Genomic DNA, 15889 nt, shown 5'->3' with positions numbered 1-15889 from the left:
CAGGGAAGGTTTAAGCTGGATATTAGGAAACATTTCTTCACCGAAAGAGGTGTCAAGCATTAGAACAGGCTGCCCAGGGAAGTGATTGAGTCACCATCCCTGGAGGTATTTAGAAAATGCATAGATGTGGTGCTTAGGGACATGATTTAGTCATGGATTTGGCAGTCCTGGGTTAACTGTTGGACTTGATGATCTTAAAGCTCTTTTCCAACTTAAATGACTCTATGATTCTCTGATATTTGTGTCAATCATGATCCTTTCTGTGCCAGAAAATATTATTCTGGAAAGTACGACATGTCTTTAGGTCTAAAAAAAGAATTGATAACTTAATAGTCTGAACATATTCTGAGGATTTTCAGGACATGAGCATTCCACAGTCATAGAAAAAATTAAAAATAGCTTATAAATATTGTAAAAAATCCAAACGAGTAGGAAAAAATATAACTCGGAAAGAGCTAAGATAGAAATATATCTGTTAGCAGCAAAGAGATTTCTACACTAAAGAGCTTGTAAATCAAATGGAGTAGTAAAGCCTCTTTTATATATAAATTTCACATATTTCTCTGTCATCTTTTCTTCTTCTGGGACAGTTGGGTATCTAGAAGACTTTATCTAGTTAAGCTGACTACGATCCTTCTTAAGCTTTCAGATGGGTGATGGTCAAAATGTGTCCCTGCTTGGAACTGTCTTTATCTTAAAAAAAAATGCAACAACAACAGATTTTCCAAGTATAGTTGGTACTGGATATTCAGAACAGCTCAGCTCCTAAAACATGGCCAAATTCTGGTTGTCTAAATGGCAGTTGATCTCTTCTTGGATGTCCATGTTGGTATATGCACCTGAATGTACAAGTCCATATTTATCTCCTCTCTTGCAGATAGTGCGCTGAACTAATGAGTTGCAGTGCACTCAACTTCTTGCCATATTGTTCTTGCCATCAAATTGTTTTTATTTGAAAGTTTGCAAAATAGTGGAAGTCCAAACTCTGTGTGCTGTTGACCTTTTCAGTGCCAGCGATCATGGTTTTGTCATCTACATGTTTAGAGCTAGCTTGAGTAGATGTAAGATACAAACAGTTTTTATTTGGGGATTGGGAACCTTTTCCTCACTGGGTCCTGAATTGGACTGTATGTAAAAACAGTTTAGCTGTGTTCCTACATCCCCAGCACACCCCCACACCATAGGCTATGGAGTCCTCCTGTCCTCTTTCCCCCCTCTTCCCTCTAACCAGAAATACACACCAGAGGGCAGTTTCATTCCACACTGTGACCAGCACCCCTACACTCCACAGTGCTTCCTGCACCCAACAGTCTGGTTATGCACAGCACTGTTCCACACTGTTTCCTGCACTGCTCTCATCAGCTCTGTGCTCATGCCATGTTGCTTTCCGCTTGTAAACAATATGTATATCATTCTAAATTTACCTTGATCACCTCACAATAAAGGATTCCACTAGCCTGCTCTTTTCAGCTGCTTCCTTGCATGTCACAGAGATTAGAGCTTTCCTTTTACATGCCTTTGTTTTTCTACTATTACCAGTAGCAGGTGGTAGGAGCTAGAATCATAGAATGGTTTGGGTTGGAAGGGACTTTTAAACATCATCTAGTCCAACCTCTTGCCATGGACAGGGACATCTTTCACTAGATCAGGTTGCTCAAAGCCCCTTTCAACCTGACTTTGAACACTTCCAATGATGGGATATTGACACCCTGCCCCTTGACCAGTATCAGTGGTGTAGACAGACTGCCAACACCATGCCCTTGACCAATATCAACAGCATAGACAGACTGCCAACACCCTGCCTCCTGACTGACATCGGCAGCATAGGCAGGATGCCACCCACATTATTCAAGTATGGTATAATTCTCTCAAATCACAGTACCATTGGTGGAGCCATGGGGTGGCACGACTCTTACCCACATTCAAAAGGCATTTGCACAATTGGCTGTTGCTGCCAGATGACCTGGACACCAAGTGTCCCTGGCAGGCCACCAGAGCCATGGCATCACTTATGATCCTGTGTTTGCTATTGGCGATCAGGTGAGTTGCCATATTGATACTGAAAAACCGGCAAAAAGAAAACCCTCTAGACTTCATTTTGTAAGTTTAGAAGGCAGGCATTCTTTATTGCAGCGCTGGGAGCATGGAGATTAGCATCTCAAATCATGCGCACCTATCTGACCAGCGTTCCTCAATTTATTACAACAAAACATACATATTCATCATATTTCCCTGAAATCTAATACATATTATAACTACTTCCCCAAAATGATTTACATATGTGTAAGGCACTTGGGTATGCACACTTCGCTCCTGGGGGTCTTCCTTGGGATATTTTGAGACCCCTGGTGGTCGACAAGTCGGTGAACTTCAGCTGAACTTTCTTGGGGAACATGCGTACTACTTGTTCTTATGTAACTTAATTTGTTCTCTGCACTATATGGTTTTGACTGCAGTGCTCCATTACCCCACTTCTCTTGTCTATTGTTATATCCCAGGTGTCTCAGAAAGCTAGCTACATCTTAGTGAGCTTATTCAATAGGTCGAATTAATCATTGCTTTAATTTCAGCCTCTGTTAGTGATTCTTTATATCTTAATTATATTAGTATGGACGTGTTGTTGCTCATCTTTCCTACTGCCTCAGTAAAGCTTTGTTTTACAACACATTGTCAGACTCCATTACCATTTGGATCACAGACATCTGCAACTTCTCTGGGCAACCTGTTCCAGTGCCTTACCACCCTCACTGTAAAAAATTTTCTTCCTTATATCTAATCTAAATCTACTCTCTCTCACTTTAAAACTTTTGTCCCCTGTCATGTCACTACAGGCCTTGGTAAAAAGTCTCTCTCCATCTTTCTTATAAGCCCCTTTTCTATATTGAAAGTCCACAATAAGGTCTCCCAAGAACCTTATCTTCTCCAGGCTGAACAACCCCAACTGTCTCAGCCTTTCTTCATAGGAGTTTTCCAGCCTTCTAATAATTTTTGTGGACCTCCTCTGGACCCGCTCTAACAGGTCCATGTTTGTCTTGTACTGAGGACCCCAGAGCTGAATACAGTACTCCAGGTGAGCTCTCGCCAGAGCAGAGTAGAGGGGCAGAATGACCTGCTGGCCATGCTTCTTTTGATGCAGCCCAGGATACGATTGGCTTTATGGGCTGCAAGCATGCATTGCTGGCTCATGTCCAATTTTTCATCCACTGATATCCCCAAGTCCTTCTCCACAGGGCTTGCTCTCAATCAATTCAGCAGCCAGTCTGTACTGATACTGGGGGTTGCCCCAACTGAGGTGCAGGACCTTGCACTTGGCCTTGTTGAACTTCATGAGGTTTGCATGGGCCCACTCCTCAAGCCTGTCAAGGTCCCTATGGATGGCATCCCTTCCCTCTAGTTTATCAACTGCACCACTCAGCTTGGTGTCATCTGCAAACTTGCTGAAGATACACTCAATCCCACTATCTATGTCATTAATGAAGATATTAAACATTATTGGTCTCAGTACAGACTCTTGAGGGATACCACTTGTTACTGGTTTCCACATTGAGCCATTGACTGTAACTCTTTGGACATGGCTATCCAGCCAATTCATTATCCATCTAACAGTCCATCTGTCAAACCCATATCTCTCCAATTTAGTAGCAAGAATGTTGTGGGAGACAGCACCAAAGCCTTACAGAAGTCCAGGTAAATGGCATCCATAGCTCTTCCCTTGTCTACTGAAGCAGTCACTCCATCATAGAAGGCCACTAGATTAGTCAGGCATGATTTGCCCTAGGTTAAACTATATTGGCTGTCTCTAATCACCTCCCTATCTTCCATATATTTCTACATAAGTTCCAGGAGGATCTGTTCCATGATCTTACCAGGCGTGGAGGTGAGGCTGACTGATTGGTTGTTCCTGGAGTCCCTCTTATTACATTTTTTTAAAAATGGGCGCAATATTCCCTTTTCCTCAGTCACTAGAACAGCTCACAGGGAGTAATGCAGCAGTGAGTGAAAGCTATGGATCATCCAGTAGCTTTAGGAGCAGAGCAGCCAAGAGCAAGCTATAGGCATAGGAGTGAGCCATATAGACTAGGCAGAGTGGGCTGGAAATCCACTGAACTTCATTCATGAAATTCAACAAGGACCAATGACAAGTCCTGCACCTAAGGAGGAAGAAACCCTGGCAACAAAACAGGCTGGGAACAGACTAGCTGGAGAGCAGCTCTGCTGAAAAGGCCCTGGGGGGGGTCTTGGAAGACAGCAATGCTGAACATGAGCCAGCAGTATGCCCTGGCAAGCAAAGATGGACAACAGCATCCTGGGCAGGATTAAAAAGAGCATAAGCAGTAAATTTCAGGGAATGATTCTTCCTCTCTAGTCAACACTCATTAGACCACCTCTAGAATACCATATCCAGTTTTGCCACCCCCCCCCCCCCACCTCACCCCCCCACCCCCCACCCCAATACAAGAAAAGCATTGACAAACTGGAGTGAGTTCAGCAGAAGGCCATCAGATGGTCAGGGGGCTGGAGCACTTGCCCTATGAGGAGAGGCTGAGAGTACAGGGCTTGTTCAGCCTGGAGAAGAGAAGGCTTCAGGGGGCTCTAACAGCAGCTTGCCAGTAGCCATGAGGAGATCATCAAGAAGACAGAGCCAGGCTCCTCACAGTGATGCATGGTGGGAGTATGAGAGCTAACCAGCATATGTTGAAACAAGAAAGGTTCAGACTGGATACAAGGAAAAACTTTTTCACCACAAGGACTGTCAAGCATTGGAATAGGTTGCCCAGAGAGGTTATATAGTCTGTCTCAAGATTTTCAATACCTAACTAAAAACTCTGAATAACCTGGTCTGACCTCGTAGATGATTGCTTTGAACAGGAGGTTGGGCTAGAGATCCTCTGAGGTCCCTTCCAACCTGAATGATTCTGTGATCATGGACCACTTCCAGTCACATTAAGGACTGAATCTGCTCAATTGGCCAGTGGTTTCCACCCTTTCCATACTTTATCTGGCAGTAACTTCAAATATGATTGTGAGATTTTTAAAGGAAAGCATTGGTAAGAAGGAAGAGTAGGAAATACCATATATGTATCATAGCATAGCTAAGGTGGGACAGCACCTCTAGAGATTGTCTAGTTGAATACCCCCTGCTCAAGCAAGGTCCACTAGAACAAGTTGCCCAGGACTGTGTCCAGTTGGGTTTTGAATATCTCTAAGGATGGAGACTCCAAAACCTCTCTGGGTAACCCATTCCAATATAGAGTCACACCCTCATGGTAAAAAAAGTGTGTTCTAGGTTTAAGTGGAATTTTCTGTGTTTCTGTTTGTGCCCGTTGCCTCTTGTCTTGTCACTGGGCACCACTCAAAAGAGCCTGACTCCATCTTCTTTACATTCTTCCATCAGGTATTTGTGTTTATCTGTAAGATCCCCCTGATCTTTCTCTTCTCTAGGATGAACAGCCCCAGCTCTCTTAGCCTCTTCACATATGTCAGATGTTCCAGTCCCTGAACCATCTTTGTGGCCCTTCTCTGGACTCCAGTATGTCCATGTCTCTCTTGTACTGGGGAGCCCAGAACTGGACACAGGACTCCAGGTGTGGCCTCACCAGTGCTGAGTAGAGAGGAAGGATCACCTCCCTTGACCTGCTGTGAACACTCCTAATAAAGACCTTTTATAATAAAATACTTTTACCTTCTTTTAAAGGCCTTCTCATTATCTTTTAAAACACTGTTGTGTGTTTCCTAGAAGGTGGTGGGTTTTTTTATTCATGGCTTGCCTTTGTGAAAGTGAAAACTAGCACAGGTGAGAGCTCAAGTTCTCCCTCTGGAGTCTCAATTTCAAGTAATGCAATGGGTATACCTTTATGTTAGCAGTAGTTAGCTGTGAATGGAAGGCTTTACTTGTGTTTCTTATGTATAGTTACTTGTTTCATTGGGTTCACTGCATGGATGACTATGTTGATATACTGTTCTGCTTTTTTAATTATTACTTTAGGTTAATTTTTAAAAACATTTATTACATTTCCTTAACTTGTAGGCATGATCCATTTTGTAGTGTGTTTATAACAGAGAAAGTATCAGTGAATGAAAGCATTGGAATGTTTGATGTTCTTTTCTTCTTTGGGAATTACTACAGGCACAGCTGATTGCACAGTCTATAGGTCAAGCATTTAACGTGGCCTACCAGGAATTTCTGAGGGCAAATGGAATCAATCCAGAAGACCTAAGCCAGAAGGAATATAGTGACTTGCTCAATACCCAGGACATGTACAATGATGACCTGATTCATTTTTCCAAATCTGAAAACTGCAAAGATGTATGTCTCTGCTTTTTTTCCATAACACCACTAAGCTCATGTATCCTGAGTTCAGGTTTTCACTGGCAACAATCAGAAAGCTATTAGTGCTTCCAATAAATAACCTCACTGAGGTAATTTCTATTTTTCCCAGTAGGTTTATCCTGTGGGCAATTCTGTTTTAAAAGCAAGCAGTGAATCCTAAATTTATCAATAGTTGAATGATTACTGTCTCTGTGTGGTTTTTACCAAACAATTTTCTCATTTGAGACATTAGATGTCAGTGAAGTGAATATACAGTGGACAGTATAAAATTTTTGGAGGCACTGAGGTTGATAAGAGTGGCTGACCCCAGATTTTAGAAGTCTATATATTTGCTGCTGGTTTTATTAATAAAGATGAAGTAGTGTAACACTGCAACACACGGGTAGTTGTTTCCAAAAACACAGTCACAAGTACGTTAAATCCCTCCCTGACTTAGTTCTGTCCACCAGAGTCCATCATGCCAGGTTTTCTTCTATACCAGCTCCCTCCAGCCATATGAACTGATGAGTTCTATTTGGGGGGGATTTTGAATTAAACAAAATCTCTAGTTTTAATGTTATTTGGTGGTTGAAGGCATTTAAACTATATTAAACTATATACCCTATTGTGTTTTGCCTTTGAATAAGAAAGGCATTTTGCAAATAAGAAGCCTGTGTTTGTTTATATGGAAACATATGGGGGGTGGGATCATCAGTTCTATAGATGAGAAAAAAAGTTTTTGTTTGAAACTCTCTTTCTTATGATTCAGGTTTACATTGAAAAGCAAAAGGGAGAAATTCTAGGTATAGTGATCGTGGAATCTGGCTGGGGATCCATTTTGCCTACAGTTATCATAGCCAACATGATGCATGGAGGACCAGCAGAGAAGTCTGGGAAAGTAAATATAGGGGATCAGATCATGTCAATTAATGGGACCAGTTTGGTTGGCTTACCACTTTCAACATGCCAGAGCATTATAAAGGTACAAAGAATATTCCTGGATATTGCATGTTTTTAAACCTTTATTGGAGTCGTGGGAGAGCAAAAAGTATAGAACTATTTGTTGTCTAACTCTGATCTTGTGCATTTTATAGCAGTTTCCTTTTGATGACTTTAAAGTAGAGGGCAAATTCTGATTTACCTGTTTTCTGAGCCCTAAGAAGGGAACTATGCATTTAGCTGCTTAGATCAAGTCATGGTGCAGGACTTCAGGCCCCAAGGGAATATTTGGGACCAAAAGGAAGATGTTTGTTACTGTCTGGAGGCACCTAAACTTCATAGGGCAGTCTGAGACATAGGTGTCTAAAATCTACAATGGTGCAATTTTAGCCATTTAAATTATTCCTGTGATCTAGTTTCTAGAGAAGTGAGTATTTTTTTTCAAAAGATTGGGTTTTTAAAACATATTTTAACATTTTTCTGAACTTTGGATAAAAAAAAAAATTAAACCTATTTATTTTCTGTAGGAACAACTTGAGCGCATTGGAAAGTATAATGTTTCTTTGAATTTGGCTAAATGGTGGGAGTTTTTAATTGGAAGAACTTTTTTTTAATTGACATGAGAGCATGTAAATGCAAAAAGCAGGCTAGTCAACTGGAAATTAAGAGCCTCTGGGGTAGATGAAACATGCAAGAGTGAGTAATTAAACATCAAAGTTTTAGGAGGGCGAAAGATGCAATTTTTGAGAATGTTGGAAATTCAGCTAAATTGTCTTCTGGGTTACCTATTGAAATAGTCAAACACCACAGGACTGCTGCATATTGTAGCATGTAGACATGCAATGTAATGCTGTATATGACTATAGAAATCCTTCCGTGTCCCTGCTGGGTAGTGGTGTTCTGCAGTAAAAAAATGTTTGTTTAGTAATTCACAAAATAAGTATGTCTTTGTTGCCCATGAATTCCTTTCTTAATGCTTGAACTAAAAAATTCACTATAAAAACCTGATATTCTGGTTTCTGAAAATGTAAACACCGTGCCCTAACAAGTAATAGATATTTAAGTCTCTGAGAACAACCACTCTGGATTCCATTAATTCAAATGATATCTTGTGAATGCAGTATATTAAAACCTTGGTAACAGCACTCTTTTTTTTTTCTTTTCTTTTTTTCTTTTTCCTGAAGCAGAAAAAAACCTTAAGTACCTCTGCACCAAATTCAGCAGAACAAAGCTCACCACCCTTCATGTTATCAGCTTTGTCTCATACTTATTTTCTATCCCATATCAGATTTATTTCTAAAACTGATATATGCTTTTCTCATACAGATGGACTTTTCCTGTGATGCGTTAAGAATCTTCAGCACTTTCACAAAATGAAAACAATCAAAAAGCTAGCTTTGCTGTCTCCTGCCTTTAGAGGCCTTTCCACTCCTTTTTCATGAGGCTGTTACCAGAGGAACTGCTAGCCATTTATCTTTCTGTTAAGAAGGTAGTCGGTGCATTTGCAGGTCTTTATAGCCATACATCTAGAACTGTTTATGTAACATTTTTGGGTAACACAAATGAACCCCCAAATGAAACATCGGTCACCCAAGTATATATTTCAATGTTGCAGAAGTATCCTTTTTGTAAACTTTTTTAGTATTTTTTAGTATTCTATAAGGACTCCTATGAAAAGATAAGCATTTTATATAGATGAGAAGAATATCTTGCAAGTACTTCACATACGGTTATTTTTAAATTAGAGATGTAAGCCTTGTTACTAATTGACTATAAACCATTTACAAACTGACAGATCTAGGAAGAAACTTTCTATATGTGTTGGTTATTCCCTAATTATATTATGCTACTTCCATCTTTTTCAGAAGCATCTGATGCTAACTACTATCAGAAACAGATTCAGGGACTCTGCAACCATCATATCCAGGCAGTTAGAAGCATTGATTTTTCATCCCAGCAGAATGTTAGTCTCAAGTCTAGAGTTAGGCTCAGCAAAATCAGCAGCAGTAAACTGCATGTAGAGACATCAGTCTATTACCTTAGCTGTAATAGGAGTTATTTTCCTGAATGAAATCCTAATCTTGTTGAAGTCAGTGGCAAGCAACCCACTGTTTTCAATGGGACCCATATTTGACTTCGTGCATATGAAAGTCAAAAGCAGCTGTTGGAATTGGAATAAATGTTAACATGATTGAAGCTTGAAGCTGCCATATTCTCTACATAGCATCTCTTTCCCATATGGGTTCTATGTATTGAAGGCTAAACATGTGTAAATGCAACATTTAAGAGTAATGTGTATTCAGTTATATATAAAAAAGTAATCTAACATTGGAGTTGGTTTTATCTACAAGAAACAGCTCTGAATGCCTGAATATGTGTAACGGTCAGACTCTACAATTATCTCCAATTTTATGTTTGGGTTTTCCTTCTTCATTTAGTTCTTCTGGTAGCAAAGATATAAAGGTGAATGTGATAAATCCAGTTTAGAAGGGAGGGGTAATGTAAATGTGAGTATTGCTTATACATGGACTTGATGTTTGCATTACAGAAATGAATATAACTGCACCAGGAAAGCCACTTATTTGTATCTGTCTATCTTAGCTGCATATTTTAAATTTCATTTCCCAGCCAGAATGTTTGTCAATTTTCTGGTCAACTGCATAGACCTGCTTTTTATTTCCTTTGCTTCTTTAGAACAATAATTCGTGTTCTCAAACGAAGAAATTTCCAACAGGAAGCTAGATATCTTAAAACAACCACATCAGCTTATTGACAAGAAGAGGTTTATACTGCATCATTCAATTCACTGAGCATCCTTTTGCTTCTGTCTGGTATTCAGGAATCCTGTTTCATAATGATACATTCAAAGAACTGCTTATTCAGGGCTATTCCCATGTTAACATTCTAAGCATTGTTTTTCCGAGTGCTTATGTTAAATTGTTTCACCCCATTTTTGTCAGCATTTTTCATGGTGATGGTTATTTTTTTCAGGGTTTGAAAAACCAAGCCCAAGTTAAACTGAATGTAGTTAGATGTCCTCCGGTAACCACAGTCTTGATCAGGAGACCTGACCTCAGATACCAGTTAGGCTTCAGTGTACAGAATGGGATTGTAAGTAGCTTCCAGACCTTCTGGTGATGCTTTTACATATGTTAAGGTTTACATATGCAATGAATTGTGTTTTTTCCCTCACTGCAGCAGGGGCTCAGTATACATTTTAAGTCTAAGACACAAAAGCTGAACTGGTCAAAGTTATTCATCTGACTTTTTTCCAAGTCAAAAGCAGGGAAAGAAACTTTATTTCATAGCTTTAGAATCAATCAGGAGTAAAAAGGCTGGTTTAGGTTAAAGAAACAAAAGTGTATGGAGAAGGCTGCTTTCAGTCTGCATCATTTGTGTCTCTGACCAAACCATTGTATATGGTCTCAAAAGAAAGAGTCTGTCTTTGACTGTCTTTTAGTGCAAGGCTTATGCACTTTGAAGTTTTTGTAAACTATGCTTCTTCATACACTCTTAAATTTTCAAACCATGAAGTAACAAGTATTATACAGATAGCTTTTGGTGGATGGTTTCTTTTACTTTTGGAAGAGAATGTGTAGTACACATTATTAATATGCTAATAAATGTTACTTTGAATCAGTGAACCACTACATTTTAGACTTCCCTGCAAACACATGTATGTAAGTACTGAATTATCATTTGTGGTCAAAAGTCTCTGTTCCATATCAAAACTGATGATTTTGTCCTTTCCCTTCCAGATCTGTAGCCTTATGAGAGGAGGTATAGCAGAGCGAGGAGGAGTACGAGTTGGCCATCGTATCATTGAAATCAATGGGCAGAGTGTTGTAGCAACACCTCATGAAAAAATTGTTCACGTTCTCTCAAATGCTGTTGGTGAGGTAGGAGCAAGAAGTGTGCCTAGACAGTATTGCATATTGCGTCATCATTGCCTCTTTTGGGTTGTTACTGTTCAAACATAAATACTAGAAGTGAGAGTGAGAACCACCAAGGGTTTTCTTATTATTGAAGTGCCTACAACTTCAGATAAAATTGAGATGATTGGTAGATACTCAACACCTTAGATAATCCTTTTTCTCTAGACCTTAGTATGGATATGAAAATTATCAGGCTTTCCCTTTCCCTTCTGTCCTGTGTTACCTCATCTAGTTTCTTCCCTAGTACTCCCTAGGGCCTAGGCTATTGAACACTCATGGTTTTGGTAGCATGCCTAATAGGAGTATTGATTAACACATCTTATTACCTTCTAGATTCATATGAAGACCATGCCAGCTGCTATGTACAGACTGTTAACTGCGCAGGAGCAACCAGTTTATATCTAAAGCTGACATCTCACCTTCACAATATGCATGAAGGATAGTTTTCCTCATTACTACTTCTGTTTCTAGTTCTGCATTTGTATCCACAGATACATTTCTCTCTCTCCCCAACATTTGCTGTGTATAGAGGAGGAGGGAAAATATAGCCATGAGACTTTTTGGTTGCATCTCTATACAAATAAAGCTTTATGCAACTCCACACACAGGGTAAATAGCAACAGCAGCAGTGTCCATGGTAAAATTCACAAAAAGATGACTTACATGTCTATGAAGAATGAGTAACTGATGCTGTCATAAAACCAATTGTTCAAATGCACACCTTTTAGTTTCTATCCTTCAGTATAGTAGAACCCCAAAAGGTGCTCCATGAATTGGTATAGATAATGCAATTTTGACATGTTTTGGCAAATAATTCAGGATATGTGATTTTTTGCAGTTGGGTTCCCTATTTTTCTAATCTTCGAAATACTTTTTTTTCAAATGCAATGTCTTTTATATGCTCATTTCAGAGGTTAAATGAGGCAGGAGGTGAGTGATCTCTAGATATCCAGCAAGAGTAATATTGAGGGGGTTTTCTGAGAAGCTATACATTCTAAGTTCTTAATTACAGATTTGGTACACACAACTGTGTGCTTGTGTATACTGACATTTTTAAATTGTGATTGATATTTATGAAGCTTGAAAATAATAGTTCTGCACACTAAGTAATTTTGTTACACTGAGCCAGTTTAAAAGTATTTTTTGTTGAAAGACATCTAGTTTTAATGGCATTTGTTTAGACAGATAAATGGGAGAAGTAAACGTAAGGTAGGAATAAATTTATTTATTTTGCTATGTAAGTTAATTTGTGTTTTGGTTTTCCATATGACAGAGAATGTGTGAGTGTTACATGGATTTTTATGAAGAAATGTAGAGATGTATGAAATGCAGGATTTGATTGGTCTATAACTTATATCAGGGAAAAAGGGGAAAACCACTAAAATAATAAAGCAGCTGATGGCTCTTTTTCCTCAATAAGAAAACATTCTATTTTGTGTAGCTACATTTTGTCTGTACTGCATACTGCTGTTTACACTGAATTTGAACCATATATTTAGACCAGGCTGATGCACTGTATTTTCTGAAAGCAACAGTTTCTGCCTTGTCTTATTTTGATATAAAGGCTCGGTGTGATTAAAAACAAGATCAGAACACATATAGGGAAAAAAAAATCCCATCCTTTTAGCTTGAAAATGGTGTGATGCTTATAGCCATTAGTTTCTCAGTTACTGTGGAATGGACTGCGGAGTGCATTGTGTTTGGAAACTAGTAATGATACCTGGACTTTATTCCAGAGATTTTGTTTATATGTGTATACACATGCACACTTCTGTTGATGAGATCCATGAAAACTCTGTTTTTACCTGAGCACTTGGTTTCCATCTGTGGTCAGAGGTTTATTGTTGCCTTTCAGAAACCATGGACATACATGGGATGAACAGAGAGAAAGAGAAAATAAGCTTTATATTTCAACAGGCAGTAAGGGAGATAATAGAACAGAGCATAAGCTATTGTACTAATGAATACATTTTAGTTTGAAAATCAATGACTTGATTTACTGCAGTTCTTGTTGCATAATTCAATCTTGATCTCTGGAATAGCAGATTTTGCAAGCAAATGGTGTTAGTATTCCAGGTTAGTATTTACCTCTGCTATCAGACTGATGTAAATAGATTGTGAATGACTTGTGATTAGAATTTTTAATTGTAGATATCTGGATTATGGAGATAATTTGAAAATTTTCATAACTTCTTATAAATATAGTAATATATCTAAATATTATATATAAACATATATTGTTTAGTAGGTTATATACAGTGCAGCCTTTCCATGTTGCCTGAGGAAACTCAGTCTTGAAGACAGTTATCACACTTCTGATTCCTGCTGTGTTTTACACCCTCAACTTCACTTGTTTTTATGGTTCTGTCCAACTCATGTTGAGGGGTTTTCCCATTGACTTCAATGGGAGATGAAGAAAACCTAAGCACACAAAAAAATGAATAATTAAAAACAAGGCTGTTTTCCTGTAATTAAGCTTACACCTAGTTATAAGCACCAAAGTACCTAACCTGTTGACTTCATGGTAAACAGATGCTTAAAGCTAAGCATGTGAATGCTTATAGGATTGGAGTCTAGTAAAGAATCTTCATTGTTCCAAGTAATTGTAATATGTGTATTAAATTTCTACACTGGGAAGTTTCCAGTGTGCACTCCAGATAAGTCTTGTAAACAATCCCACAGTTTTAGTTTGCAAAAGTAAAGATAGTTGCAAGAAAAATGAGCTGTAAAGGAAGAGTTAACAGTTTTCTATAGTAGTGCAGTAGTTTATTAGATTAGATGTGTGAATTCTTCATGGATTCAAAAGAATAAACTGCCATTTTGCATTCTTTCTTCTGTATAAAGGTCTGAAAAGTTTTTTCCCTCTTCACTATTTACTATATTCTTATTAATGCTTCAATAGTTACATTAAGGATGAAACATTCTTCTTGGTTTTATTAGCAAGTTTCCCCAGTTGTTCTGAATCTTGTTTTGATTTGAGATTTGATTGGAATTTCCAGATTTGTTTTGTTTTGTGTGGTTTTTTCCTTAATTTTCTAAATGAATTCAGTTTCTGAAGATGGCAATGTGCATGAGATCTCTTGCACATATTTTGTGCAGTGCCTAAACTCTCTTGTATTATTGTTCTGTAAAAAGGTTGAATGGGAATTATTATAAAGTATTGGAAACACTGAACTTGGTGATCTCTGTCTCTGTGTAAATGAGCCTAGAATGTGAGTGTGCACATCTGAATGTAATTCCTCTGATGTTTTTTGTCAGAGGTCTTTGACCCTTTCTCTGTAATGGAACTGCAAAGGTTTCATTTGGGGGTGTGTGTGTGTGTGAGTTTGGGTTGAGGAGGAGTTGCCATCCATTTTGTTGTGATGTATTTACTGTGCTACATTCCTTTATTTAGCAGAGCACTAATGTCTATAAGAATTGTAAAAATAAAATATAGAACAAAAATACCTCAGACAAGGCTGAGAGTTTGCTGATAATAATTTAGGGCTTACCCCACCCCACCCCCACCCCCTCTTATTAAATATGTTATCACAGAGTCGCTACCACTGCTGCTGATTGGCTCAGCCTTGGCCAGCAGTGGATCTGTCTTGGAGACAGCTGTCGTTGGCTCTATCAGACATAGGGGAAGCTTCTAGCAGCTTCTCATAGAAGCCACCCCTGTAGCCCCCCTGCTATCAAAACCTTGCCATGCAAACCCAATACAACTGTGCTGCTTATGAGTCTGTTTCACTGTGCCTGGGAACATTTTGATAAAAGAACTAGCCATGCGCTTTCCCCTGGCATTGATGCCATTCCTTTGCTGGATGAGGCATCTTGTGGAGAGAATGAGGGATTACACCTCCCACTTCTTTGGGCTTGATGTGTCTAGTTTTGTTAAGTGGGCTCACAAGGTTCTTGTACATCCTTATGTAAACTTTTTGAATCTGTTATCTAACATTGTTGGCTTTTTATTGGGTGTGTGGAACTTGGTTTCATCTTGGCATAAGAGGAAACAACTTGTTAGTAAAGTGACAAAAAAACGTCCTGAGGTGGTTGATCTGTGGGTGGCAGGGTGTGTGGAAGGATTTGGGAAGGTTCCTAGGGTGGTTATCACCTCCCATAGGCTGGGATTTTATGCCTGAACAGCCATGTAATCCCATTGAATAGGTGTGCCACTTGATGGAAGGGTGCCTTCCCTACCCCAATGAGACCCAGCAGCTCTTAGCACTGTTTTGGTGCTTGGCTATTGCCTATCAAGCCTCCGTTCAGCACCATCACAAGACCATGGTTGAGACAGGAATCCAAGCCCTAACTACAGTAGTCATCTCAGCAGCTGAAAAAGAAACTCTGGATGCTGAGGTTGACAGGTCTGTACCATCGATCAGTAAGAGAGGTGGAGGAGGGGTCTGATCAGGAAGCTAGTTAGTCCTTCAGCAAGAAAACAGGAGGAAGAAGCAAGACAAATCACCCAAGAGGGCAAAACTACCTGGTCCCTAACCCTGTGTGAACTTCAAGACATGCAGAAAGATTATGGCCGCCAGCCAGGCAAAAGGTTTGCTGCCTGTTTGCTCTGATGCTAGTATACTGGGAGCCAACAGTGAGGAATTAGAAGGGAAGGAAGCCCAGAAGCTTGTGATGTCCAGGAGGTCAGGTGAGAATTCAACACCTATCACTCAGAAAACACTGGGTCGCTTTGCAGCACTTTTAAGGGAAAGGAATATGAGAA

General features: G+C 39.3%; 1 protein-coding gene across 3 annotated transcripts in view; it reads left to right on the top strand.

The window, feature by feature from the left end:
- LOC119140857 (amyloid-beta A4 precursor protein-binding family A member 1-like) overlaps nucleotides 1-15116 on the top strand; it is a 142142-nt gene extending 127026 nt beyond the window's left edge. The window contains exons 8-12 of one of the 3 annotated variants that reach the window (XM_037372491.1): nucleotides 6128-6307; nucleotides 7080-7292; nucleotides 10241-10360; nucleotides 11008-11148; nucleotides 11518-15116. In XM_037372491.1, the coding sequence (XP_037228388.1) occupies nucleotides 6128-6307; nucleotides 7080-7292; nucleotides 10241-10360; nucleotides 11008-11148; nucleotides 11518-11589 (726 nt within the window). In that variant the 3' untranslated portion in view covers nucleotides 11590-15116. The other 2 variants (XM_037372489.1, XM_037372492.1) reach the window with 2 other exon arrangements.
- The last annotated feature ends 773 nt before the right edge of the window (nucleotides 15117-15889 follow it).

Source organism: Falco rusticolus, chromosome W (genome assembly GCF_015220075.1).
Source record: "Falco rusticolus isolate bFalRus1 chromosome W, bFalRus1.pri, whole genome shotgun sequence".
In the NCBI taxonomy this organism is placed as follows: domain Eukaryota; kingdom Metazoa; phylum Chordata; class Aves; order Falconiformes; family Falconidae; genus Falco; species Falco rusticolus.
This window is presented reverse-complemented; position numbering and strand designations above follow the sequence as displayed.